The sequence below is a fragment of the Pygoscelis adeliae genome, unplaced genomic scaffold (assembly GCF_000699105.1).
Source record: "Pygoscelis adeliae isolate BGI_AS28 unplaced genomic scaffold, ASM69910v1 Scaffold36, whole genome shotgun sequence".
Classification (NCBI taxonomy): Eukaryota; Metazoa; Chordata; class Aves; order Sphenisciformes; family Spheniscidae; genus Pygoscelis; species Pygoscelis adeliae.
This window is the reverse complement of record NW_008824934.1, coordinates 1,059,998-1,060,354: the sequence shown is the minus strand read 5'-3', so window position 1 is coordinate 1,060,354 and position 357 is coordinate 1,059,998. Positions and strand designations below refer to the sequence as shown.

Here is a 357-nt window from a genome sequence, read left to right as displayed (position 1 = left end):
TGTTTATCATTCCTCATTCAGCTGTGGCTTGGTCAGCTCACTGCTAAACTGTTCTTCCCTCCTCCCTCCTTCAACCCACCAGAAGGTTCACACAGCCACCAATTAGGGTGAGGCAGGTCATTATTACCTTTGTCTAAATCAATGTTCTTTGCTGGGAAGCTTCTGGCTTGCTCAGCCTTCTCCTTCAGGATGTTGTTTTTGTAATCTGTGTAAGGGAGGAGTACAATTCAGACAGCCATTAGAACATTAAAAAAACCCAAAGCTTTACAGGCAGGGCGCACATGTGTTCAGTCCTTCCTTGAAGCACTCTAGGCGTGGCATCTCCAGATCTCTAGGAGTAACTCATGGAGTTACTCA

General features: G+C 45.9%; 1 protein-coding gene across 1 annotated transcript in view; it reads right to left on the bottom strand.

Moving 5' to 3' along the window:
- The window catches only part of MXRA8 (matrix-remodelling associated 8), a 20,796-nt gene that overhangs the window by 1,174 nt on the left and 19,265 nt on the right, over positions 1 to 357 (bottom strand). The window contains exon 9 of the mRNA XM_009325165.1: positions 128 to 205. Within this exon, the coding sequence (XP_009323440.1) occupies positions 128 to 205 (78 nt within the window). The remainder of the gene's footprint in view (positions 1 to 127; positions 206 to 357) is intronic.